This window comes from Lipophrys pholis, assembly GCF_963383615.2.
Source record: "Lipophrys pholis genome assembly, contig: SCAFFOLD_32, whole genome shotgun sequence".
Classification (NCBI taxonomy): Eukaryota; Metazoa; Chordata; class Actinopteri; order Blenniiformes; family Blenniidae; genus Lipophrys; species Lipophrys pholis.
The window spans coordinates 690,001-716,051 of NW_028291980.1; the positions used below are offsets into that span (position 1 = coordinate 690,001).

The following is a 26,051-nucleotide window of genomic DNA, read 5'->3' on the forward strand; positions in this document are numbered from 1 at the left end:
ACAATAAAAGACTGAGGTCTGGGAAATGGTCCTCTACTTTTACCCCGTGTTGGTTTTTCGTCTGCTGTAAAAACATCTTAAATCTTCCTGCACTGTACGGTACTTTGGTTTTTTGAGAACTGTTAAAAGAAATGTCACTGTTATCTGACGCATATTCGTTTCCACTGTCTTCTGACCCCCGATTCTCTCCACACATTTTCTTTGTTTCACTGTTTTTTCTCTTCCTCCTCCTTTTTGCAGGTTTATTTTTTCCTATTTTTTCTTCCTCCATCTCTGCCTCCTCCACCTGTTCTGCCCATGCTGCACTCCTTCCTACCTCCTCCACCTGTTCTGCTCATGCTGCTCCCTTCTACCTCCTCCACCTGTTCTGCCTTGCTGCTCCCTCCTGTCTCCTCCACCTGATCAGCTCTGCTGCTCCTTCCTTCTCCTTCCTCCTCTCTTTCCTGCTCCACATCTGGCTCACTCTTTTTATCAACCACTTTTTTTTCTTTTTTTCTTTTTTCTCGTCCACCTCACCAGTGATATTTACATTTCTTTCATTCACGCTGCATTCAGTGTCATTCACTCCTCCTTCCTCTCCAGCTCCACCCGACATACTCTCCTCACTCACGTTCACATTCACACCTCCACCCGGTGTATTTACACTACTCACCCCGTGTTTGATGCTCTCCTGGTCGGTCACAGCAGCGCGTCTCCTCGGTAAAACCCGAGGAGACGCGATCGGCCGCTCGGACTGAGCCCCAGTCACCGCGTCTCCCGGGAGCCCGGATTGCGGAGCCACCAGCGGGGGTGGGGGACCCCCCAGACGGAGGCCCGCGGCCCCGGCATCGGGGCAGCGGCGGCCGTGGCAGCAGCGCCACGGGACTCCGCGGAACCGGGCTGAGCCGACTCAGCCCGCCGCGGACAGGACTTCACCGTGTGTCCCTCCTCACCACAGCCGAAGCATTTCATGCCAGCTGAGCTCGCGAAGACAACGTAGTCATAATCATTTCCTCTCACACGGAACCTGAGGTTGAGCTCCTCATTCCGGTTATTGAGTATCATAAATACTTGTCTTCTGAAACAGATCGCGTGTTTCAGCAGCGGAGACTTAATTCCAGACAGGATTTCCTTATAGCCAGACACCACTTTTCCAAACCTGGAAAGCTCCTTAGTTAAGAGCTCATCTGGAGCATAAGGAGGGACGTTGGACAGGATCACCCGGACAGCAGGCTGGGACAGCGGCTGTACCTGGACCAACCTGTCCAGCACGGTGATTCCTGTCTCCACAACGGAGTTGGCCTTCTCCACCCGGTCCATAAAGATCACCACGGCGCCGTTCATCCGGGCCGCCGCCTTCACGCTGCTGTACCCGACCTTCTCCCCCACAGCCAGAGCAATCTGCTCCACCTGCTCCACCTGCTGTACCCGACCTTCTCCCCCACAGCCAGAGCAATCTGCTCCGCCTGCTCCACCTGCTGTAGCTGACCTTCTCCCCCACAGCCAGAGCAATCTGCTCCGCCTGCTCCACCTGCTGTACCCGACCTTCTCCCCCACAGCCAGAGCAATCTGCTCCACCTGCTCCACCTGCTGTACCCGACCTTCTCCCCCACAGCCAGAGCAATCTGCTCCACCTGCTACACCTGCTGTAGCTGACCTTCTCCCCCACAGCCAGAGCAACCTGCTCCACCTGCTCCACCTGCTGTAGCTGACCTTCTCCCCCACAGCCAGAGCAACCTGCTCCACCTGCTCCACCTGCTGTACCCGACCTTCTCCCCCACAGCCAGAGCAATCTGCTCCACCTGCTCCACCTGCTGTAGCTGACCTTCTCCCTCACAGCCAGAGCAACCTGCTCCACGCTGCAGGGGAAAGGTGTCGAGATGCAGATCCCGTGTTTGCGGGTGAGTTTCCTCAGCTCGGCCGACATGGCCTCAGCCAGTCGCCGGCAAACAAGGAGCAACGCAGACCCACCAGAACCCCCGAGAAAGAAGGAAATAAAACCAAAAGTGCTCTGTGATTATTAAACTATATTGAGTGTGACTTATAACCGTACCAACATTTTATATCAAAATCTAGCAACGTGTTTATTTTCAACAATTGTCACCATTTGGAGGTCTTACTATAGCCTTGCCTTCAGTTTTTATTGAATTCCACCAGCGTCTTTATTTTCGACAATTGTCACCATTTGGAGGTCTTACTATAGCCTTACCAACATTTTATATCAAAATCTAGCAACGTCTTTATTTTCGACAATTGTCACCATTTGGAGGTCTTACTATAACAGTATCAATATTTTATATCAAAATCTAGCAAGTTTTTGTTTTCGACAATTGTCACCATTTGGAGGTCTTACTATAACCGTACCAACATTTTATATCAAAATCTAGAAACGTGTTTAATTTCGACAATTGTCACCATTTGGAGGTTTTACTATAACCTTACCAACATTTTATATCAAAATCTAGTAACGTGTTTATTTTCGACAACTGTCACCATTCCGAGGTCTTACTATAACCTTGCCATCAGTTTTTATTGAATTCCACTACTAATGAGGTGATTCTCAATACTTTTGTAGGTAATAGATTACCTCTGCTGAAACAAAATCCTGATTATCAGACATAATCTATATAGAGGTTCAACAAGGAACAATCACTGTAACTTAGAACTAGTTAATGATATTTGCTTTAGTGAGCCATGGGTGATCTCATGTCTCAACAGGAGGGAAGGTTCAGATCATCAATAGATTTCTAATATTGTTCTTGATAATGGATCAAATTAAATAAAATAGAGTTATCACTCTAAATCAGTGGGTTTAGTCAAATAAAAGAACAGACAGAAGAGGTTTTAATTAATACTTGGTAATTAGGAATAAAGTCTCAAAAAAGAGATCCTGTTGGGTCTCATCACAATTTGTATCAAAGAGCTGAACTAAAGCCGGTAATGGATCACCAGATGCAGTAGAACCAGACCAGCACCATGTTAATACGCTCAAACTCCAAATGGAGTGATTTCTGCTGAGTCATCACTAAGAACATTCATTTAGTCTAACCTGGTGTGGCGACGATGCAGCTGTCAGCATTCTGTGAGTTTGTCTTTATGTTGGTCTGTCTTGTGTGTTTTTGTTGTTTCTATGTTTAGTTTTATTTTAACCTGCTGCAGAGTTAGTGCTCCACTTCTCCCCACGGTTGGTCGGATGCTTTCTGGAGGAGTGAGGTCATTTCCTGTCCTACAGAATGAGAACAACACTCCTGACAGGGTCTTCGTCCTCACAGCTCTGATGGAGGTTTTTTACATTTTACTGATGTTTGTCCTGCTCTACTGCTCCTGCAATGAAGAAACGCTTGCTCACCTTATTATTTTACTTTATTTTCATCCATTCTTTGTTAGCCAAAGCATGAGTGTTGGAGAAATCTTGTTTTGTCCCTTAGAATGATGTGTAGTTTTGCCGTCTCTTAAACTTTGTCCAATGGCTCTCAGTCTGATTCCTGTGTTTCTGTCTCTCTGAGGTTTTTTACAAGGAAAACTCTCCTCACACCTTGGTCCTTGGAGTCGGGTCCCGGCGCCCCTCTGGCCACCAGCATGGGAACTGAAAGGTGCACGGGGGAGGGGCCAGTCTGGTCTTTCCTAAAAAGAAATCCTCCAACTGGATTGTTGCAGGAGGCCGGTTCCCTCTGGGGGTGAGAGGGTGACGGAGTCCCAACAATAGTGAGCAAACAGAGACAGATCCAGGACCAGCTGGGTGAGGGAGTTCTCTTTAGTGTGAAAGATCCTCTTGTGTAGAAGGGACGGTGTCGGATCTCCGTCCATTGGCTCAGGAAGGCTGCACAGTGCAGGAAAAGTGAATACCAGGTTATTCACAACTCAAGACGGAAGAGGTGGTCTGACCAGAGGTGGCTGGTTCCATTCCAGATCCAGCTGACCACTCACACCACCATGAAGGTCCTGAAAGGACAACGTGGGTCCACACATCGCACTGCAGGAAGGATCCGGAACCCCACGATCCCGTTCCCAACTCGACTGCAACACCCCCCAACCAGCCTGACCACACCTAGTTAACACGTTAGCATTGACTGACGCACACATGAAAACACACGGGGTGACGTGCTGCTAACCTCTCCTCCAGGTCAAGAGAAGGACGCTTCTATAACAACATAGAGGATCGGTGCCACACACACACACACACACACACACACACACACACACACACACACACACACACACACACACACACACACACACACACACACACACACCTGCTGCCAGGTCTCCGAGAGGCCCACCAAATCCAGCTGACGGGACATAAAGAGGTCCCTCAGAAGATGAGCTTTGTTTGCTGGCGATCCATTAAAGTTGAGGTTTAGACACACCTCATGCGGTGGTTTTAGGTCCATCAGTGCCTGACGGTCATAAACCAGTAACGCGGTGACATTTTGGCACAAATATCCAAACAATGCAGTGATAAACAACAGATTCAGAAGAAGTGTCAGAACATGCAGACGGCAGCCGTTACACCCTGGCGCCATCTTGCACTAAGGTAGTATGATGGAGTGGGCCTGCCTCTCCTTTGTTCTCAGCATCTCCATGGCAATAGATGCTGATCCCCTTTAATCTCCTTTAATCTCCTTTAATCTCCTTTCATCTCCTTTAATCTCCTTTCATCTGTTCCCTGAGGAACCTCTCCCATCTGCTTTGTATGGGACATTGTTTAGCAGTTTCTTTTGGGAAGCAGTTTTCTGAATCATTAACAAAAGTCCCAGCAACCTGTTCCTGATGAGCTTTTTGTGTCTGTGCTCCAGCAGTGCAGGACTAGTTATACACCAAATAACTGAGACCCTGTCACATTGTGGAGGGGGCGGAGCCATGCCGTACTGCACCTTACAGACCATTTCCTGTTTCATTTGTTACAAAATCACATTACGGATCTGATCTGGATCTGAGCTGAATTTGGTCGCTGCCAAAAAGAGACTGAATCAACGGCTTTAACTTCAAAAATAAAAATGAACTCTCACCATCAAAATAAGAAATAAAATCATAGATCAACAGCCAGATATTACTTAAAACAAAGTAAATCCTACATTAGACACTGACAGTGACAGCCTGTAATGACACAGCTGATCAATTAGTAGGATTAATAATGGAAACAGAGACAGAAGGCAGAACAGAGAGAGAGGATTCTATTTTGATATAAATGGACTTCAAATGGTAAATTGTAATAGATTGTGGACTATTAAATACTACATTGTGAGATGTGATAAACTGTAGGGCCAGTTGTTATTGAACGAACCAAAAAACCAATATGTTATGGAAGAAACATACTTATTTAGAAGCACATAACTGAACCAATATAAAGTTGTATACAACATAAATATACATATTTACACGTATATAACAGGGCCTCTGTTATTGATCATATCATTTAATCACGTCGAACAACCTGTTAAATACAGAATCTACCGACTTGGCTCCTTGTAGCACAGAGTCGCTATGTGCCACATATAGGGCTTTTCCACCAAAAAGAACCAGGAGCTAGTTTGGGGCCGGTGCCAGAGCCAGTTCTTAAATGAGCACCACCAAAGAACCGGTTCTTTTTCCGCCGTTACCGGAGCAAAGTGGGAGCCATGTCATTGCGTCACTCCAAAACGTGATACGTCACTGATTTCAAAACTTTTGCGCTGACAGCGCTCATCCAGGAACCAGGAGACGGACTGTATTCATCGGTTTAGTCCGGGTCGCTCCATCTAGTTTGGCCTGAACCTCTGATGCACCAAAGAGAAAGAAAACATTGAGTTTCTTCTTGTCTCTATTGGTGTTTTTTCGCGTCCGTCTTGTTTTAGTCCGGAGCCCCGGAGTGGACATAGAGGGGAAATAAATAATGCGTGTATGAGTTTGGGGCTTATTTTTCAACATTTGGGCATTACATAGTGAATTTCTGCTCCTTTCACTTTATTTCTGGACGTGTCTGAATCAAAAGCTTCAACATGGAGAGGAATGGAGGTTTACAGTGACAGAACGAAGCTCTAAAACTGTTTCCAATGGTAACCTCTGTAAACACACTGATTAAAGCTCTTTCACATAAAGCCGTTTAAAGGCTCATTTTATGCCTGTAACATCCAAGCTTTCATTTACAGTGGTATGTAGTTTGTTTTTTAGTTGCTGATGAACCAAAAGTATTTATCATAAAGAAGTTCTGTGGTTATAAAATAATATTGGAGCGTCTCGGAGCGGAGCGCAATGGAGCCGTACACCATTGCTCAGCGGCTGCAGCACCTCAGCCTGCGGTCAGAACACGAAATAAGACCTGGACGTGACGTTAGTTAAAATAATGTCACCATGAAAAGTGTGAAAAATAAACGAAAATGGAAAACTGCTTCTAAATTATATCCGACGTAGCTGACTGACAGCGGAGGAGCGCGGCAGCGCTCTTGAGAGCCGCGGCTCCGCGAACGTGAATGAAATAATCCCGTTCCCTCGTGTTATTAACTTCAGGGAACGACTTATTATATCGTTCCCACACGTATTTTTAATTTTTTTCTCTATAACCACTCCGGGGCTCCGTGTTCGCTGGAGTTTTCAGAAAGCCGGTTCAGCCTCGCTTCCGTCTTTTAGGTAGCGATACCTCCAGAGATAACTCCGCCCCCAGCTGATGACACTTATGGTCCCAGTCCGGCTCCTCTCTGGCCCAGCAACGAAGTGGGGCCAGCGTAGCACCAGTTTAGCCCCTGATTGGCCGGGGCTTTGGCAGTGGAAAGACAAAGAACTGGTGCGAAGACTCGCCCTGGCTCCGAACTAGCACCTGGTTCTTTCCGGTGGAAAAGCCCCCGTATAGTACTAACCCCCTTTTAGCACCACTGTTTGAGTTCATCATGAAATGTGTCGGCGTTGCTGTTTGAAAGCTCCTCAAAGTGAATAAAGCCCCGATACTGTTGGTTGAGTCCTTTTGCTTCTTGAAGATGTTGCTGGTTGGTCTGGGAGGAGGATTCTCACACACAAAGTCAAAACCTCTTTGGAAATTAAACACAAAGGATCATGGTTGATGACCAAAGGGCTCATCCAGGAATTGAACCCAGGACCTCTCTCACCCTCAGCAAGAATCTTCCTCCTAGACCAACGAGCAGACATGTTGAAGAAGCTAAAGGACTCCAGTGATTATCATAAAGCTGCAGGTTTGGAGCATTTCTACACTTCAAGTCAGGGCCGGCTTGGAGTTTTTATGTTCTCCTTGTTCCTCCTGGGTTTTCTCCAGCTGCTCCAGTTTTCCTGAAAACCTCCAAACATATATTTCAGGCTCATTGGTGACATAATTCCTGAATCTCAAAATATCAAAGAAACACATTTTAAACCAAAGTTCAAGTGTTGAAGTTGATTGAGGACAACTTGTGTCTGAAATGGAGGAACCAAGTGTTCTTGTGGGTAATATGGGACTAAGAGCTCTTTAAGATAGGATGGAGCCTGGTTGTTAAGAGCTTTAGAGGTTAAAGAAGGATTTTAAATTCTATTGTAGATTGAACAGGAAGCCAATGAAGAGAAGCTCTTATTGTGGTGATGTGATCTCTCCTGCTGGTTCCTGTCAGGACTCTCACTGCAGCTTTTCTATCACTTCAACACTTCAACATTTCAACACTTCTCATTTGGTTCTGCTCATCATGGAGGAGATACTGAGACTGATGACATCACAGTGATGCCAGAAAGGAGCTCTTTCCATGTTGCCATGGTAACTGTTGCATCATAGAATGAATTCACTCAGCTCAGCACAGCTTTACCTCCTGTCTGGTTCTTCTGTCTGCCACAGACTGTAAACACATTGTTGGAGATTTTTTTTAAGAAGCTCAGACCAGCTGGTTATTACAGAAGAGTATTAGAGCCTCTCATGAGAACAAAAGAGAGGAGTTAGTATTGTTTATTTCATCATCGGCCCTTTTATGTGAACAAGCTCTGATCAGGATGGAACAGCCTGGTTGAATTACTGAGTTGATCACCTGCTTCGTAGTAACGCTTATCAAGGAATGAAAATGTTTGTCAATCCAGAGAACGGAGAGAGCTCTGGATTGGAGGAGTAGGTGAGGAACCAGAGAGCTGATGGGGGTCAAAGGTCATGCTCAGGGAGCCACAGTGGTGAGTGGTCAGCTGTAGGATTCAACACTTTGAACCACTGCCTGAAAAGAGAGCACCGCCCAACGTGGGACTCAAACCCACAACCCTGAGATGAAGAGTCTCATGCTCTAGCGACTGAGCTCATCAGGCAACTTGTTGTGTAGTGATGAAGGACGACTGTAATGTCCCACACAGACCTTCAGGGACCACGGTTGACTGTGGCTATTTGAAGCTCCATCCACAGTTGCTATGGATACAGGAGCAGAAGCAGAACTCTTTCAGAACCATGACATCATCACAAGAACAGCTGAGAGAAGACAGGATGATAAGAATGATAAGAAGATGATAAGAAGTGGAGGAGTTTGTTTTGTCAGACAGAGAAGTGACTCAGGTTTCTGAGTGAGTTCTGTCAGAGCCTCTTCAGCTTTTGTGTCTCATCAGGTCTTTCTGGGCCATTCACACCTGGTTAACATCTGTTTCAGGGTGTTGGGATTTATGGTTGGTTATTAGCATTAAATTACTGTAAGTAATAGATTACTGAAAGTAATAAATCACTGGAAGTAATTTATGAAAAATTTAAATTATTAATGGAAGTCAACGGTCATTTACTCCTTAACAACCCCTAAAGTAATTGAGTAATTACTTGAAAGTTAATAAATGATCAAAAATAATTTATTAATAAAAAATTATTAATTTTAATAAATTCATTATTTATTTATTAATAATGAAAAGGGGCACCACCAGATAAACTGGAAACAGCTAATACCAAAATATCAGTCTCGTTTATAAAAAGGTTTATTTAAGTTAGTTAATATTTCTGTGTAAAAATATAACAATCTTAAATAAAAGGGAAGGTGTGAGATCCGAGCACAGACTGTTACAAACCAGTGAATTGTCAACAATAAATACACAATAATCACCAAGAATCGTTCAATTCAGCTAACAGGCGTTTATTAACAAAATGTATTAATTCATAAATAATTCTGAAATCATTTCATAAATCAACACATTCAAAGAGCAAACGACATCTAACACTGAGATCTAATCTATTAAACAGCAAACACTATGTACAAAGAGTGTGTGTGTGTGTGTGTGTGTGTGTGTGTGTCGATGCGGTCTCACCTACTCCCGTAAAGACTGGTGGACTTTGTCGGCCCGGTTCTGAGCGGCGGAGTTCTAACGGGACTTGCAGTTAGAACTCTGGTGATGGATGTGGATGTGGTTTAGCAGCACCAGATAGCAGTTTGGCTGCTAAATGTGACTGTGTGTGTGTGTGAGCTTATCTGATCAGATAACAGGAGCGGCGGCGGATTAGTGAAGGAGGGGGAGAGAGAGAAGGGAGTTAAAAAGTTCTGGGCCGGTCCACGTGAGTTAACACGCGGCTCCTTGTGTCTCCGTACGAAGTCCTGCGTCTGGATGGACGTGAATCCGTCTTGGAGACGGTGTGTTTTCACAGGTCGGACTTTTATACCGGCGCATCATGGTCCGGCTCCCTGCTGTGCTCACCATGGCCTTGGCCAATCAGAGCGGGGTTGGCTTCAGAGTTTCCGTGGCGTTTTCTACGGCTGTGGATGGAGTTGGTGGATCCCCCTGGTGGTGAGGTGCAGGGATGCAGCTTCCCCCTGGTGGGGGTCACGTGACCAACGGTGAATTTTTCCAGTGGCGACCAAATGTTCCTTTGTCCTGAGGGGGTGAGCCATGGAGGCCAGGCCCAACACAATGAACCAACACATGAAGAGGAGGAGGAGGAGGAGCAGGAGGAAGAGGATGAAGAGAGGAAGAAGGAGCAGGAAGAGGAGTAGGAAGAGGATGAGGAGGAGGAGGAAGAGGAAGAGGAGGAGGAGCAGGCCGATGATGAGGAGGAGGAGGAAGAGGAATAGAAGCAGGAGGAGGAAGAGGAATAAGAGGAGGAGGAGGAAGAAGAAGAGGAAGAGGAAGAGGAGGAATTTGAATTAGAATTTATTGTAAGGAAAGCCCCTTGAGATGCAACATCTCATTTACAAGGGGGACCAAAGGAACATAGAGCATAAAGACACAGAACATAAAACAGTTGACATGCAGTTTCACTAACAGCACAATACATAATAAGTGTAACTCTGGACAACAATAAGGGAGACATAAAACATTGGACAATCTTGCTCACACAACCCACTCAGGAGCAGGAAGTTCAGTCCACACAGTGATGGTTCTGCGTCACATCCAGATGAACCCTGGTTCGATGCTGGACTCTCACAGCTCTTCACACTGCACCACTGACACTCAGCTGATCTTCTGGTGGTTCCTCTGTCGCTCACTGCTGGATGAAGCTCTGCTCTCCTCAGTGGATCTTCAGGAGACACAGCGTCCTCTCTGCTCTAATATGCGCATCATCAGGAAATCCCGAGAGCGCTCCCCCCCCCACCTGCAGAGAGATGAGTGAGATGAGAGGTGATGAGGAGAGTCTCTGTGGAGCAGCCAGGACTTCAGTCCTGTCCACAGCAGCAGCTCAGAGCTCATGAAGGACCACCACTGTCAGACCAACACAACAAGCCTGAGGCTCCTCTGATTGGCTGACTGTGTCCTCTGGTGTCCAAACCTGAAGCTGCTCAGCGTTCTCCTCTCACAGCCTCACAGAGCAGTCAAACTCTGGATCTTTGTTCTCACACTAACTGTGTTTAGTAGAAACCTGGAAGCAGCATGGACTCACTCCAACATCTACTGACCTGAGAGTCTGCAGGCTGCAGTCTGGACTCTGCTGAAGACCAACCAGCTGCTGCACATCTGGATCCTGAAGGCCGTTGGAACCCAGGTCGAGCTCCTTCAGGTGGGAGGGGTTGGACTTCAGAGCTGAGGCCACAGAAGAACAGCTGATCTCTGACAACCTGCAGTCCTCCAACCTGAATAAAGAGAGAAAGCAGCAGAATGAATGAGGAGAACCAATCAGATGTGTTGATGGAGAAATGAGCAGCTCCACATTACTGTGTCCTGATCAATGAGCTGTTCTGTTGTTGTGGATCTTCATCACACTCATCCTCCACATGTCAGCACAACATTGCCACTCCTCCTCATGTCCACACACATCAGTAACAAGCTGCTGAGCTCAGTCCATCTCTCACTGCAGGATCAGAGTCTCACATCACAGCTGCTCACAAACATTTCTCCTTCTACAACAGTAACAGACAGTCAACTGACCTCAGAGTCTCCAGACTACAGAGTGGACTCTCCAGAAAACCACACAGCTGCTCAACTCCTGAATCCTGCAGCAGGTTGAAACTCAGGTGCAGATGTTTCAGATGTTTCAGGAGGGAGGGGTTGGACTTCAGAGCTGAGGCCACAGAAGAACAGCTGATCTCTGACAACCTGCAGCCCCTCAACCTGAATAAAGAGAGAACGAAGTGAGATTAGAGGACAAAGTTTGATGTTGAAGTCATTGAGACTGAAGAAGGTTCAGACTGGAAGAGTTTAGAAATGTAAAGTCCAAACAGCTGAAGCCACCAGGAGGAGAAGAGTCTCATCAACATGCTGATCACTAACATGCTGCAGAGCTCAGTCCATCTCTGTCCTCCAACATCTGGATCACAACACACACACACACACACACACACACACACACACACACACACACACACACACACACACACACACACACACACACACACACACACACACACACACACACACACACACACACACACACACACACACACACACACACACAGTTATTCCGATATTGTTTTATTTCTTTTCTAAATGTTATAAAAATTCCATACTGAACTTCAAATCCTTCAACATTTGTTTCCTGAATATTTTCTAACTTTTCTTGTATATTTGAGTGGAGCTGTTGGTAGAATTAAGGGTTTAACGTCAGTCTGTCATACAAATATGGACCAAAACATGATATTCAGCGGTGTACACGGACATTCTGGGCGGCAGGAGCTCAGTGTAAAATAAGGAACCATGTTCAGCGTGTGGTTCCACCTGCTGTGTTATTATAGTAGTGTGAGATTAAAAAAACAACCTTACAGCCACATGTTGTAAGTAAATGTAAATTTATTTCAAGATTTTTAAAACTCCCCCCAGAATGGCAGTGTCTTGAAACAGTCCTAACTTTAGTAAATAGAAAAGTCTTGAATAGAACCTTAAAAGTAGAGCCTGTTTCAGCCTCCCTAACTGAAACTGGGATCTGGTTCCACATCAGAGGAACCTGAAAGCTGAAAGCTCTGCCTCCATTCTACTTTTAGAAAAGCTAGGAACCTCCAGTAAGCCAGCACTCTGAGAACCAAGAGTTCTTCTGGGGAGATCTGGGACCAGCAGTTCTTTAAGATCTGATGGAACCTGGTGGTAAAGAGCGTTCTAAGTTAGAAGGAGGATTTTAAATTCTCTTCTAGATTGAACAGGGAACCAATGAAGCGAGGTTAGTATTGGAGTGAGCTGATCTCTGGTGCTGGTTCTGGTCACGACTCTGGCTGCAGCATTTTGAACCAGTTGAAGACTTTTGAAGCAGTGATTGTTTCACCCTGATAATAGGGAGTTACAATAGTTACTCTGGAAGTAACTAATGATGGATTACTCTTTCAGCATCACTCTGAGTCAGCATGTTTCTAATGTTGGAAATATTACGGAGGTGAAAAAAGGCAGTCCTGCAGATTGTTTAATGTGGGAGTTGAAGGATAAATGCTGGTCTAAAAGAACTCCCAGGTTCCTCACAGTGGTACTGGAGGACAAAGTAATACCATCTAGAGGTACTAGATCTTTAGATCATTTCTCTCTCACAATTTCAGTTTTATCAGAGTTCAGGAGCAGGAAATTACGGCTCATCCAACCTTTATGTCTTCAAGACAAGTTTCTAGTTTAGAACGTTGGTTATTATGGTCTGGTTTCATAGATAAATAGATTTGTGTGTCGTCTGCATAACAATGGAAATTCATAAAGTGTTTTTTAATTATATTCCCTACAGGAAGCATGTACAAGGTGAAAAGTAAAGGATTAGGTGTGATTTTAGTGTGATTGTGAAAAAACAGCTGCAGTGAATCCACTTAAAAATGACCCAGCAGAACCTGGGGTTCCTCGGCTAGTTCAGTAGGTAGAGCATGAGACTCGCTCTCAAGGTAGAGGGTTCATGTCCCACACCGGGCGTCACCTTCCTGTGGGCTCTCCACCTCCAGGAAGGTTCTTAATGGGTGTGATGTGATCTGGGTGACAGTGATCAGACTGACACCCCCGTGACCTGGAAACCGATAGATGGATGGATGGATGGATGGCTGGATGGTTGGATGGATGGATGGATGGATGGATGGATGGATGGATGGATGGATGGATGGATGGATGGATGGATGGATGGATGGATGGATGGATGAATGGAGAACCTGGGGTCATGGAGGAATGGACAGGACAGGAATGTGCTGCAGTTTGCTGAAAACAATTAGATTTTCATTTTAAAGAACTGTTCTGCCTGTTCAGTAATATAGTGTATTGTGTGATTTAAGTGTGTAATTGTGAACAATGTTGTCGATGGTCACGTCAATATGGGACACAGACAGCACAGTGTACTATCTTTTTTCTTTTAAATGAACATAAGCTGCACCCACCAAACTTAAAAAGAAAAAATACAGTTTAGGCCACACTTGTCTATAAGCACAGAGGCCCGCGTTGTACCAGAGCATACATTTTACTGGGGGATTGAGGTTTTATGTTTGTTGTGTTTTTTAAGAAAAACTAGTATTAAAAATGGTGACAGAGGGAGGGAAAGTGAGTGAGAGAAATAGAGAGAGAGAGCGAGGGGGGGGGGGGGGGCAGAGCAAGTGAAGTACTGCAACAATACGCAGACACTGAGGGTTTTCTCTCTGTTGATAGTATTTGCTGATTATGATTCTGAGGAGAGGAGATTTTCCTCTGAGGAGGACGTTGCTCAGCCACTGAGCGCAGCAGCCAGAGTTACGTGATGCACCTGAACGCATCACCCCTGTATCGTCAGCATGAAGATCGTTTATCTGTAAAAATCCATAAATGAGCATCATTGTTGAAGCCGCTGGGTTTAAAGTGTGAAACAAGTAGGGGCTTATAGTCCAGAAATTACAGAAAGTTCTGGTACGTGCCTTATGTTAGAAAAAAGTACCGTATGCTGAGGGGTACATTTTAAAAGTGCTGGTACTGCGTTCTGGTGAATACCGGCCCACTTAAAGCAGTTTTAAACTCTAAAAGTATTTTCTGGATCTTGTACAGTAAAGTGTGAATATTTAATTCCAAACCCTTCAACATTTGTTTCCTGAATATTTTGGTGTAAATTTGAGTGTAGCTGTTGGTAAAATAAAGGGTTAAACATAGAAATATACAACATAGAACCAAGAACTACATGTAAATCTACCTGGTGACGTTTTAAATTGTTCTGTTATTTTCATTGGTTCCTGTTGCTGTTTGTTGTTGTGATTGGTTAGACTGAAGAAAAGGGGGCGGGGCTAATGCTGTGCACCTGCAGACCACAGAGACATAGTCTGAGTATTAACAGTGAAACAATAGATCAGTTCTATTGTAGATGGACTTTATCACCCTGGAAGTCAGAGCAAGAGGCAGAAGAGCTGATTTGGACTTTTGATAAGTTTCACTGGAAGATTGTTGAATTAGGAGACGAAAGGACGTCTGAAGTCTCTGGTAGCACGACTGTAAGTAATGCACATTTAAGTGATAGTTATTCTATTGTAGAAAAAGTGTTTAGAGTTTTTATGATAGTTAAAAGGTTTAAGGTATTGCATTTTTAATTATTTTAGGTTTTTGTTTGGTTCTTTAGTTTGGTATAAAGTTCATTCCAAAAATTGTTGTTTATTTCATTCACAAAAAAAACCTTTAATTTGTAGCTACAACATGATTGTTACTCGCCTCAAGTAACTAACTGAGGTTACTGTATTTGTGAAAGTGAGTAACTTGTTATGAGTCTGACACTTGTTGAAATGATATATTAAATCCTGCAGCCGAGCCAAACCCCAGCTCAAGTGGTCTGCCTCTTTGTTTCCTATTACAGGATTGAATCACACCCCTACATGACACACACTGGGTCAGGGGGGCAACAATGGCAGAGTGAGGGAGAGTTTGGAGCTCCAGCTGGGAGATCAGTGACTCTTCATCCAGGAGAGATCAGCCTGCTTTGAAAGCTGAAGCTCAACATGGAGCGTGTCAGAGGTTGACAGTGAATTCTCCACTGCAGCACCTTGCTTCTTCTACCAAGCTTTGAAATGTGGAGCTCCACACGGCTCTGCCACAGTCACAGGACTAAAGCCCAGAGAAGAAGTCTCAGTTTCTCATGGAGATCCTCAGTGTGGATCATCTCATATCAGCCTGATGTCTGACCTTTAGTGTCAACACAACTTTCACTGCACACAAACTCAAACATGGAGTCTGACCTCAGAGTCTCCAGACTACAGAGTGGACTCTCCAGAAAACCACACAGCTGCTCAGCTCCTGAATCCTGCAGCTGGTTCTGACTCAGGTCCAGATGTTTCAGATGTTTCAGGAGGGAGGGGTTGGACTTCAGAGCTGAGGCCACAGAAGAACAGCTGATCTCTGACAACCTGCAGCCCCTCAACCTGAATAAAGAGAGAAAGCAGCAGAATGAATGAGGAGAACCAATCAGATGTGTTGATGGAGAAATGAGCAGCTCCACATTACTGTGTCCTGATCAATGAGCTGTTCTGTTGTTGTGGATCTTCATCACACTCATCCTCCACATGTCAGCACAACATTGCCACTCCTCCTCATGTCCACACACATCAGTAACAAGCTGCTGAGCTCAGTCCATCTCTCACTGCAGGATCAGAGTCTCACATCACAGCTGCTCACAAACATTTCTCCTTCTACAACAGTAACAGACAGTCAACTGACCTCAGAGTCTCCAGACTACAGAGTGGACTCTCCAGAAAACCACACAGCTGCTCAGCTCCTGAATCCTGCAGCAGGTTCCCACTCAGGTCCAGATGTTCCAGATGTTTCAGGAGGGAGGGGTTGGACTTCAGAGCTGAGGCCACAGAAGAACAGCTGATCTCTGACAACCTGCAGCCCCTCAACCTGAATAAAGAGAGAAAGAAGTGAGATTAGAGGACAAAGTTTGATGTTGAAGTCATTGAGACTGAAGAAGGTTCAGACTGGAAGAGTTTAGAAATGTAAAGTCCAAACAGCTGAAGCCACCAGGAGGAGAAGAGTCTCATCAACATGCTGATCACTAACATGCTGCAGAGCTCAGTCCATCTCTGTCCTCCAACATCTGGATCACAACACACACACACACACACACACACGCACACACACACGCACACACACACACACGCACACACACACGCGCACGCACGCACGCACACACACACACACACACACACACACACACACACACACACACACACACACACACACACACACACACACACACACACACACACACACACACACACACACACACACACACACACACACACACACACACACACACACAGTTATTCCGATATTGTTTTATTTCTTTTCTAAATGTTATAAAACTTCCATACTGAACTTCAAATCCTTCAACATTTGTTTCCTGAATATTTTCTAACTTTAGTTGTAAATGTGAGTGGAGCTGTTGGTAGAATTAAGGGTTTAACGTCAGTCTGTCATACAAATATGGACAAAACATGATATTCAGCGGTGTACACGGACATTCTGGGCGGCAGGTGCTCAGTGTAAAATAAGGAACCATGTTCAGCGTGTGGTTCCACCTGCTGTGTTATTATAGTAGTGTGAGATTAAAAAAACAACCTTACAGCCACATGGAAGTATTTGTAAATGTATGACAATATTGGCAGATTTTTAAAAATTCCCCCAGAATGGAAATGTCTTGAAACTGTCCTAACTTTAGTAAATAGAAAAGTCTTGAGGAGAACCTTAAAAGTAGAGACTGTTTCAGCCTCCCTAACTGAAACTGGGATCTGGTTCCACATCAGAGGAACCTGAAAGTTGAAGCTCTGCCTCCATTCTACTTTTAGAAAAGCTAGGAACCTCCAGTAAGCCAGCACTCTGAGAACCAAGAGTTCTTCTGGGGAGATCTGGGACCAGCAGTTCTTTAAGATCTGATGGAACCTGGTTGTTAAGAGCGTTCTAAGTTAGAAGGAGGATTTTAGATTCTCTTCTAGATTGAACAGGGAACCAATGAAGCGAGGTTAGTATTGGAGTGAGGGGATCTCTGGTGCTGGTTCTTGTCACGACTCTGGCTGCAGCATTTTGAAGCAGTTGAAGACTTTTGAAGCAGTTATTGTTTCACCCTGATAATAGGGAGTTACAATAGTTACTCTGGAAGTAACTAATGATGGATTACTCTTTCAGCATCACTCTGAGTCAGCATGTTTCTAATGTTGGAAATATTACGGAGGTGAAAAAAGGCAGTCCTGCAGATTGTTTAATGTGGGAGTTGAAGGATAAATGCTGGTCTAAAAGAACTCCCAGGTTCCTCACAGTGGTACTGGAGGACAAAGTAATACCATCTAGAGGTACTAGATCTTTAGATCATTTCTCTCTCACAATTTCAGTTTTATCAGAGTTCAGGAGCAGGAAATTACGGCTCATCCAACCTTTATGTCTTCAAGACAAGCTTCTAGATTAGAACGTTGGTTATTATGGTCTGGTTCCATAGATAAATAGATTTGTGTGTCATCTGCATAACAATGGAAGTTCATCAAGTGTTTTTTAATTCTATTCCCTCCAGGAAGCATGTACAAGGTGAAAAGTAAAGGATTAGGTGTGATTTTAGTGTGATTGTGAAAAAACAGCTGCAGTGAATCCACTTAAAAATGACCCAGCAGAACCTGGGGTTCCCCGGCTAGTTCAGTAGGTAGAGCATGAGACTCGCTCTCAAGGTAGAGGGTTCATGTCCCACACCGGGCGTCACCTTCCTGTGGGCTCTCCACCTCCAGGAAGGTTCTTAATGGGTGTGATGTGATCAGACTGACACCCCCGTGACCTGGAAACGGATAAATGGATGGATGGATGGATGGCTGGATGGTTGGATGGATGGATGGATGGATGGATGGATGGATGGATGGATGGATGGATGGATGGATGGATGGATGGATGGATGGATGGATGGATGGATGGATGGATGGATGGATGGATGGATGGATGGATGGATGGATGGATGGATGGAGAACCTGGGGTCATGGAGGAATGGACAGGACAGGAATGTGCTGCAGTTTGCTGAAAACAATTAGATTTTCATTTTAAAGAACTGTTCTGCCTGTTCAGTAATATAATGTATTGTGTGATTTAAGTGTGTAATTGTGAACAATGTTGTCGATGGTCACGTCAATATGGGACACAGACAGCACAGTGCACTATTCTATTTTCTTTTAAATGAACATAAGCTGCACCCACCAAACTTAAAAAGAAAAAATACAGTTTAGGCCACCCTTGTCTATAAGCACAGAGGCCCGCGTTGTACCAGAGCATACATTTTACTGGGGGATTGAGGTTTTATGTTTGTTGTGTTTTTTAAGAAAAACTAGTATTAAAAATGGTGACAGAGGGAGGGAAAGTGAGTGAGAGAAAGAGAGGGAGCGATGGGGGGGGGGCAAGTGAAGTACTGCAACAATACACAGAGACTGAGGGTTTTCTCTCTGTTGATAGTATTTGCTGGTTATGATTCTGAGGAGAGGAGATTTTCCTCTGAGGAGGACGTTGCTCAGCCACTGAGCGCAGCAGCCAGAGTTACGTGATGCACCTGAACGCATCACCCCTGTATCGTCAGCATGAAGATCGTTTATCTGTAAAAATCCATGAATGAGCATCATTGTTGAAGCCGCTGGGTTTAAAGTGTGTGAAACAAGTAGGGGCTTATAGTCCAGAAATTACAGAAAGTTCTGGTACGTGCCTTTCGTTAGAAAAATGTCCTGTTTGCTGAGAGGTAAAATTTAAAAGTTCTGGTACTGCGTTCTGGTGAATACCGGCCCACTTAAAGCACTGTTTTAAACTCTAAAAGTATTTTTTGGATCTTGTACAGTAAAGTGTGAATATTTCATTCCAAACCGTTCAACATTTGTTTCCTGAATATTTTATAACTTTGGTTTTACATCTGAGCGAAGCCGTTTGGAAAATACAGGGTTAAACATAGAACTATACAACATAGAACCTAGCACAACGTGTGAATGTGCCTGGTGATGTTTTAATGTGTTCTGTTATTTTCATTGGTTCCTGTTGCTGTCTGTTGTTGTGATTGGTTAGACTGAAGAAAAGGGGGCGGGGCTAATGCTGTGCACCTGCAGACCACAGAGACATAGTCTGAGTATTAACAGTGAAACAATAGATCAGTTCTATTGTAGATGGACTTTATCACCCTGGAAGTCAGAGCAAGAGGCAGAAGAGCTGATTTGGACTTTTGATAAGTTTCACTGGAAGATTGTTGAATTAGGAGAGGAAAGGACGTCTGAAGTCTCTGGTAGGACGACTGTAAGTAATGTAAATTTAAGTGGTAGTTATTCTCTTGTAGAAAAAGTGTTTAGAGTTTTTATGATAGTTAGAAGGTTTAAATTATTGCATTTTTGATTATTATAGGTGTTTGTTTGGTTCTTTAGTTTGGTATAAAGTTCTTTCCAAAAAGTTCTTTAACTCCAGAGTTCATTCACACAAAACCTTTAATTTGTAGCTACAACATGATTGTTACTCTTCTCAAGTAACTAACTGAGGTTACTGTATTTGTGAAAGTGAGTAACTTGTTATGAGTCTGACACTTGTTGAAATGATATATTAAATCCTGCAGCCGAGCCAAACCCCAGCTCAAGTGGTCTGCCTCTTTGTTTCCTATTACAGGATTGAATCACACCCCTACATGACACACACTGGGTCAGGGGGGCAACAATGGCAGAGTGAGGGAGAGTTTGGAGCTCCAGCTGGGAGATCAGTGACTCTTCATCCAGGAGAGATCAGCCTGCTTTGAAAGCTGAAGCTCAACATGGAGCGTGTCAGAGGTTGACAGTGAATTCTCCACTGCAGCACCTTGCTTCTTCTACCAAGCTTTGAAATGTGGAGCTCCACACGGCTCTGCCACAGTCACAGGACTAAAGCCCAGAGAAGAAGTCTCAGTTTCTCATGGAGATCCTCAGTGTGGATCATCTCATATCAGCCTGATGTCTGACCTTTAGTGTCAACACAACTTTCACTGCACACAAACTCAAACATGGAGTCTGACCTCAGAGTCTCCAGACTACAGAGTGGACTCTCCAGAAAACCACACAGCTGCTCAACTCCTGAATCCTGCAGCTCGTTCCAACTCAGGTCCAGATGTTTCAGATGTTTCAGGAGGGAGGGGTTGGACTTCAGAGCTGAGGCCACAGAAGAACAGCTGATCTCTGACAACCTGCAGCCCTCCAACCTGAATAAAGAGAGACAGTTTGGAAAGACAAAGGTTCCAGATGTGAGTCAGTAGTTTGGAGATAAACTCAATCACCCTCTTTACTGGTTTCATCTACATTTAGTCTCAATCTGAAGATTTGGTTTTACATTTGATAATAATTTCTATGATTTCTTCCTTACTAATGAAATGTCTCTGGGTCTTTCTCTTTACACTCTTTAATAGATTCCATGTGTCTTTAATAGGATTCTGCTTTTCTTACATTTCACCACTTTTATTCATATTTATTTAAATCATTTCTTAGTTGTAGTGAACTTATTTTTGTATTTCACATATTTATGTGCCACTTCTTTAGTTTTGTGTTTTATAGATTCTCTGTATCCTGTATTTTTCCTTTTGACAGAATCTTTTAATCCTTCTTTGATCAATAGAAGATCTTTGTTATTGTTTTCTTTGTTTAACATTTCTTCCTAATTCTGCATTTCTTACAGCTTTATTCACATTGTTGTCTAGATATTCTGATTCCCAGTCACTTGTAATAAATAGCTCTTTTCCACCAGCTCCTACTCAGCCTTACTCCACTTGACCCTACTGGCCTTGCCTCTACTCCACTCAGCCTCACTTGTTTTCCATTACAATAGAACGACCACGGCGTGGGCGGAGTCATCGGAGCTTTCCCCGTCATGCACAAGTAATCACCCCGATGTGATGCTTCACTGTCCGGTGTTTCGGTTTCACTGGTGCTCCTGTTAACTGGTGACTTCTGCCACAAGCTGTTAGTAGCTACTGATGTTAAAATAAGAAAAACAAACCATACGATACTTTAAATTCTAATGGAAATGTGGTTAAACAGCGTTCACCAGGACAGCTGCGGACTTTGGTCCTTTTTTGTTTTTTATTGTGTTCAGGTTTAAAAAATGGCGGGTGAATGAGCAGCCTGCCGTCTTCTCGACTTCGCTCGCTTGGAACCTCAGTGTACTACGGTGTACCATGAAAGTACCTGGTAGCAGGGACCATCATGTAGTGGGAAAGTGTCAAAGGTGAGTAGAGTCAAGAGGAGTAAGGCTGAGGAGGTGGAGCAGCACCTTAACCTATTTAAGGTGCTGCTCTGGTGAGGACAGGTAACTTGTTTAGAACGTATTCAGGAGCAACACTGATCAGGTCCAATCAGCAGTTTTTCCTTTGGACATGTCAAAGTATTTATTTGATGTCCACAGTCCAATTGTTGATTCCTGTCCTCAATGACTCGCCCAGTACTGAGTTCCTCTACCACAATAAAAGTTTCCTCCTACTGCCACTCTCCCTGGCCCGGTTCACAAACTGTGTCTGCACACCTGGCATCCATTAGGTGGAGGCTTTAGAACCTCCACCTTGCCCTAGCTCTGTACTCTGGACTGTCTGTATTACAATCTGTTGTACTGATTGTTTTGTAAACAGTTGATGTTGTTGGGAACACTGGTTGTACATCAGGCAATTTGACTGTTGATGATGATGAGTAACAGTGATATGAACACTTTATTCAGTAATGAGTAATCTCACGAGTTACTATTTCCAAACCAGTAATCAGATTAAAGTTACTTCTCCAAGTCGTCCCCTTGTGTTACTATTAATATTGTAGCATTACTATTGTAGCAATACTATTGTAGCATTACTATTGTAGCGTTACTATTGTAGCGTTACTATTGTAGCATTACTATTGTAGCATTACTATTGTAGCGTTACTATTGTAGCGTTACTATTGTAGCATTACTATTGTAGCGTTACTATTGTAGCATTACTATTGTAGCGTTACTATTGTAGCATTACTATTGTAGCATTACTATTGTAGCGTTACTATTGTAGCGTTACTACTGTAGCATTACTATTGTAGCGTTACTATTGTAGCGTTACTATTGTAGCATTAATATTGTAGCATTACTATTGCAGCATTACTATTGCAGCATTACTATTGTAGCATTACTATTGTGGCGTCCAGCAGGAAGAGTTTCTTCTCTACAAAGACACTTTATTATTAAACAGAAGCAGCTGCTCGTTCTCTCCTCCAAACTAACAGACACACACAGAGCATGCTGTCTGACCTGACCCGCCCCCTTCTCCACTCTCAGCCAATCACAGAGCAACTCGCTCTAACGAGGTGACACAAAAGAATTGGAACCAATAAATGTCAACACTAAACCATATCATTGCAACAACAACACAACTGCAGAGATGTTGAACTGTTTTTGCATTTTTTTTTCTTTTTCTTTTTCAATCAATCAATCAGATACTTTATTTGTTCCAGAAGGGCTGTAATTAAAAGGTCAAATAGAGCAGATAGTGCAAATATATACATAGATCAATAGTGCAACAACAGACTACAACTACATCTCTGGGTAAATAAAAACCAGTAATAGTAAAAATGTGATAACAAAAGCGTGAGTCAGATATAAATACACAAAGAATGAAGGTCAAAGGTTAAATATCTATCAGCAGGAGGTCAGGCAGTGATCAGAACTGAGTTTGTGACAAAAAGGAGTAACTAGTAATCAGTAATTGGATTACTTTTAAAAAATAACTGTGGCAACACTATTTAGTGATGATGAAAGAGTCATGGATCATGAACAAAAAATGGAATCTGATGTGCATCAGATAACCTCGGGGCACCACCTGTTTAACAGGAAATGATGCCAATTTATATCAGTCTCATCAAGATATACTAAAGTATTTATTTAGAATTTAATTAATACTTAAATTAAAAGCAATTAACACAATTAATCATAAAGGATGAAGAATTTCAGAGTTCCTGACATAGAAGAGGTCGACATTTCATCCACCCTTGTACACATTAATAAGACAGCAAGTAGTGACAGTAGGATTCCTAAGATTATATTCATTTAAAATGAAAAGAAGAAAACTACACAGATTCTGTGTGAGGGTCAGAAAGTAAAGACAGTGGTTCATGAAGCTTCATCTGGCCATCACTAGAATAAACTATTCTATTCTATTTTGTCCCGTCGCTGTGCTTCACTCCACTGATTTGACTGGTTGCTTCATAAGAAGTACTGGTCACTGTGAGGCTCTTGCCTCTGCTCTCTCATCCTCCTCTCTTTCCTTGGTGGATCCTCAGCCTCCTAAGTGATGATATTTTCATCCAGCCACAGGAGCACACCTGAAGTGAGTGTCCTGCTGCTGTGCTTGTCTCATGTGTGGTGTTCTTGCTCGTAGTCGTGTCGGTGTCAGAGTCTGAGGCAGAACTCTGTGACATGGAGCATCACAAACACAGTGAGTGGAGGAAGTAAAGCTGCTGCTCTCCACCTGAACTTACACTGGAAACTTTACTTTGTAGTTTTACTTCCTGATTAATAGAGGAGAAAATATCAAGAGGCTGCAGTGTTCTACTGAGATGTTTTACTGATGTTCTAGAGATGTGAGCAGGAGAACAGAGAGTGGTGGATATTAATGATCAATAATGTCAGAACCTGAGAGCTTCCAGTTTACAGTGAGGACTCTCCAGTCCAGCCGACAGCCGCTTCACTCCTGAATCCTTCAGGTTGTTGTTACTCAGGTCCAGATGTGTCAGACTGGAGGACTGAGAGCTGAGGACTGAGGACAGAGCTCCACAGCTTCTCTCTGACAGACCACAGCGGCTCAACCTGAAGAAGAAGCAACAATGAAAACCAGTTCAATGTTTGTCATGGACTCAGTTCTACATATTTGTTCATGAACCACGTACACAGCTTTGTTGGAGGCTTTGACCACTGGCAGCAGCTTCAGAAGAGCCTCCTCTGAAGCAGAGTATTTCTTCAGGTCAAACTCCTTCAGATCTTCTTCTGATGACAGTAAGATGAAGACCAGAGCTGACCACTGAGCAGGAGACAGACTATCAGTGGAGAGACGTCCTGATCTCAGGGACTGTTGGATCTCCTCCACCAGAGAACCATTGTTCAGTTCATTCAGACAGTGGAACAGATTGATGCTTCTCTCTGCAGACAGATTCTTACTCAGCTTCTCCTTGATGTACTGGACTGTTTCCTGATTGGTCTGTGAGCTACTTCCTGTCTGTGTCAGCAGACCTCGGAGGAGACTCTGGTTGGTCTGCAGTGAAAGACCCAGGAGGAAGCGGAGGAACAAGTCCAGGTGTCCATTTGGACTCTTCAAGGCCTCGTCCACTGCTCTCTGATGGAGATGGTGGAGATTGTTCTTCATCAGGACTGTTTGTTGTTGTTCATCCAGGAGGTTGATTCCAGAGCTGATGAAGGTCTGATGGACATGAAGAGCAGCCAGAAACTCCTGAAGACTCAGATGGATGAAGCAGAAGACCTTGTCCTGGTACAGGCCTTGCTCCTCTTTAAAGACCTGTGTGAACATTCCAGAGTACAGTGAGGCTGCTCTGAGATCCAGGCCAGACTCTGTCAGGTCGGAGTCATAGAAGATCAGATTTCCTTTCTGCAGCTCATCAAAAGCCAGTTTTCCCAGAGACTCCACCATCTCCCTGCTCTCTGGACTCCAGTGTGGATCTGTGGCAGCTCCTCCATCATACTTGACCTTCTTGACTTTGGCCTGGACCACCAGGTGGTGGATGTACATCTGAGTCATGGTCTTGGGCAGCTCTCCTCCCTCTCTGCTCTTCAACACCTCCTCCAGAACTGTAGCAGTGATCCAGCAGAAGACTGGGATGTGGCACATGATGTGGAGGCTTCGTGAGGTCTTGATGTGGGAGATGATCCTGCTGGCCTGCTGCTCCTCTCTGAACCTCCTCCTGAAGTACTCCTCCTTCTGAGGGTCAGTGAACCCCCGGACCTCCGTCACCATGCCGACACAGTCAGGAGGGATGTGATTGGCTGCTGCAGGTCGTGTGGTGATCCAGAGGCGAGCAGAGGGAAGCAGGTTCCCCCTGATGAGGTTTGTCAGCAGCACATCCACTGAGGTGGACTCTGTAACATCAGTCAGGATCTCAGGGTGCTGGAAGTCCAGAGGGAGTCGACACTCATCCAGACCGTCAAAGATGAAGACCACCTGGAGGTCTTCAAAGCTGCAGAGTCCTGCTTCTTTGGTTGGAGTGAAGAAGTGATGAACAAGTCCCACCAAGCTGAACTTCTTCTCCTTCAGCACATTCAGCTCTCTGAAGGTGAATGGAAATGTGAAGTGGACGTCCTGGTTGCTTTGGTCTTCAGCCCAGTCCAGAGTGAACTTCTGTGTCAGGACTGTTTTCCCAATGCCAGCCACTCCCTTTGTCAGCACTGTTCTGATTGGTGGAGATCTTCCAGGTAAGGCTTTAAAGAGGTCTCCTGGTCTGATGCTGCTTTCTGCTCTGGCTGCTCTCCTGGATGCTGTTTCAATCTGTCTGACCTCATGTTCCTCATTGACCTCTGCAGTCCCTCCCTCTGTGATGTGGAGCTCTGTGTAGATCTGCTTCAGGAGGGTGGACTCTCCTGCTTTAGAGAGCCCCTCAAACACAACCTGGAACCTCTCCTTCAGAGCACATTTCACCTTCTGTTGGCAGACTCCAGCAGAAGTTCCTGAAAAGAAGAAAGCAGGAATGAGTTGAGTGTGTTTGACATTGAATGTGAAGATGACAGTGTGTTAGTGGAGATGTTTCTCCTCAATCAGATCCAAATACTCTTACAGGGTACTCCAGCAGAGTTAGAGTTAATAAAACCATGTCCTT

The 26,051-nt window shown here is 44.4% G+C and overlaps 1 protein-coding gene across 8 annotated transcripts in view; it reads right to left on the bottom strand.

Annotated features, from left to right (window-relative positions):
* The window catches only part of LOC308128323 (NACHT, LRR and PYD domains-containing protein 12-like), a 365,314-nt gene that overhangs the window by 332,868 nt on the left and 6,395 nt on the right, over positions 1 to 26,051 (bottom strand). For 3 of the 8 annotated variants that reach the window (XR_013936556.1, XM_080494027.1, XM_080494024.1), the window contains exons 9-14: positions 24,117 to 25,902; positions 23,863 to 24,036; positions 20,243 to 20,425; positions 15,922 to 16,104; positions 15,444 to 15,626; positions 11,242 to 11,424 (exon numbers count right to left, since the gene is read on the bottom strand). Coding sequence is in view for 7 of the 8 variants with exons in the window: in XM_080494027.1 (XP_080350153.1) it covers positions 11,242 to 11,424; positions 15,444 to 15,626; positions 15,922 to 16,104; positions 20,243 to 20,425; positions 23,863 to 24,036; positions 24,117 to 25,902 (2,692 nt within the window). In the remaining variant the exon portion in view is untranslated. Of the gene's footprint in view, positions 1 to 9,003; positions 10,472 to 10,762; positions 10,947 to 11,241; positions 11,425 to 15,443; positions 15,627 to 15,897; positions 16,105 to 20,242; positions 20,426 to 23,862; positions 24,037 to 24,116; positions 25,903 to 26,051 lie in introns of those variants that run through there. The other 5 variants (XM_080494025.1, XM_080494026.1, XM_080494028.1 and 2 more) reach the window with 4 other exon arrangements.